The sequence below is a fragment of the Nanorana parkeri genome, unplaced genomic scaffold, assembly GCF_000935625.1.
Source record: "Nanorana parkeri isolate BGI_ZX_2015 unplaced genomic scaffold, ASM93562v1 scaffold4007, whole genome shotgun sequence".
Taxonomy (NCBI): Eukaryota; Metazoa; Chordata; class Amphibia; order Anura; family Dicroglossidae; genus Nanorana; species Nanorana parkeri.
Window position 1 is genome coordinate 17,989 of NW_017310274.1, and position 471 is coordinate 18,459.

At 57.3% G+C, this 471-nt stretch overlaps 1 protein-coding gene across 1 annotated transcript in view; it reads left to right on the forward strand.

Annotated features, from left to right (window-relative positions):
• LOC108803670 (death-associated protein kinase 2-like) overlaps positions 1-200 on the forward strand; it is a 7,502-nt gene extending 7,302 nt beyond the window's left edge. Inside the window, exon 7 of the mRNA XM_018575492.1 lies at positions 31-200. Within this exon, the coding sequence (XP_018430994.1) occupies positions 31-200 (170 nt within the window). The remainder of the gene's footprint in view (positions 1-30) is intronic.
• Positions 201-471: the final 271 nt, after the last annotated feature.

Genomic DNA, 471 nt, shown 5'->3' on the forward strand with positions numbered 1-471 from the left:
GACGCGGGGGCGTCCCTCCTGACTCTCGAGCGTCCTCCCTTCGGCTGTCTGCGGTACTCGCCACACGACGGGAACCCGCCTACCGGAGCCCCCCGGGGGGGGACAGGAAGGAACCTGGAGACGCATGGCTGCTAGGTTACCACGAGGAGGCGGGCTCTCCATCACCTGGCGACCGTTATCTCCGACCCGCTTGCATGTGACCGTTTACAGGAACTTCTATGAATAGGAAACACGAGCATGTCGCATGTTTAACTCCTTTGCCGCCGCCCAGAGCCGGCACGCGCCATTGTTTAACCATAGCGGCCTACCGACCATTGACGCGGGATTGTTACAATTGCCGAGTGCTTCTACTTTATCACAGACTTTATTATAGTGCGCTGCATGTTATTTGGGAGTGTAATCAACTAATCGTAGGGGAGCCTTGTACAACATTCTTCCAGCCGGCCAATCCTGGCAGCCGTTCCAGACGTC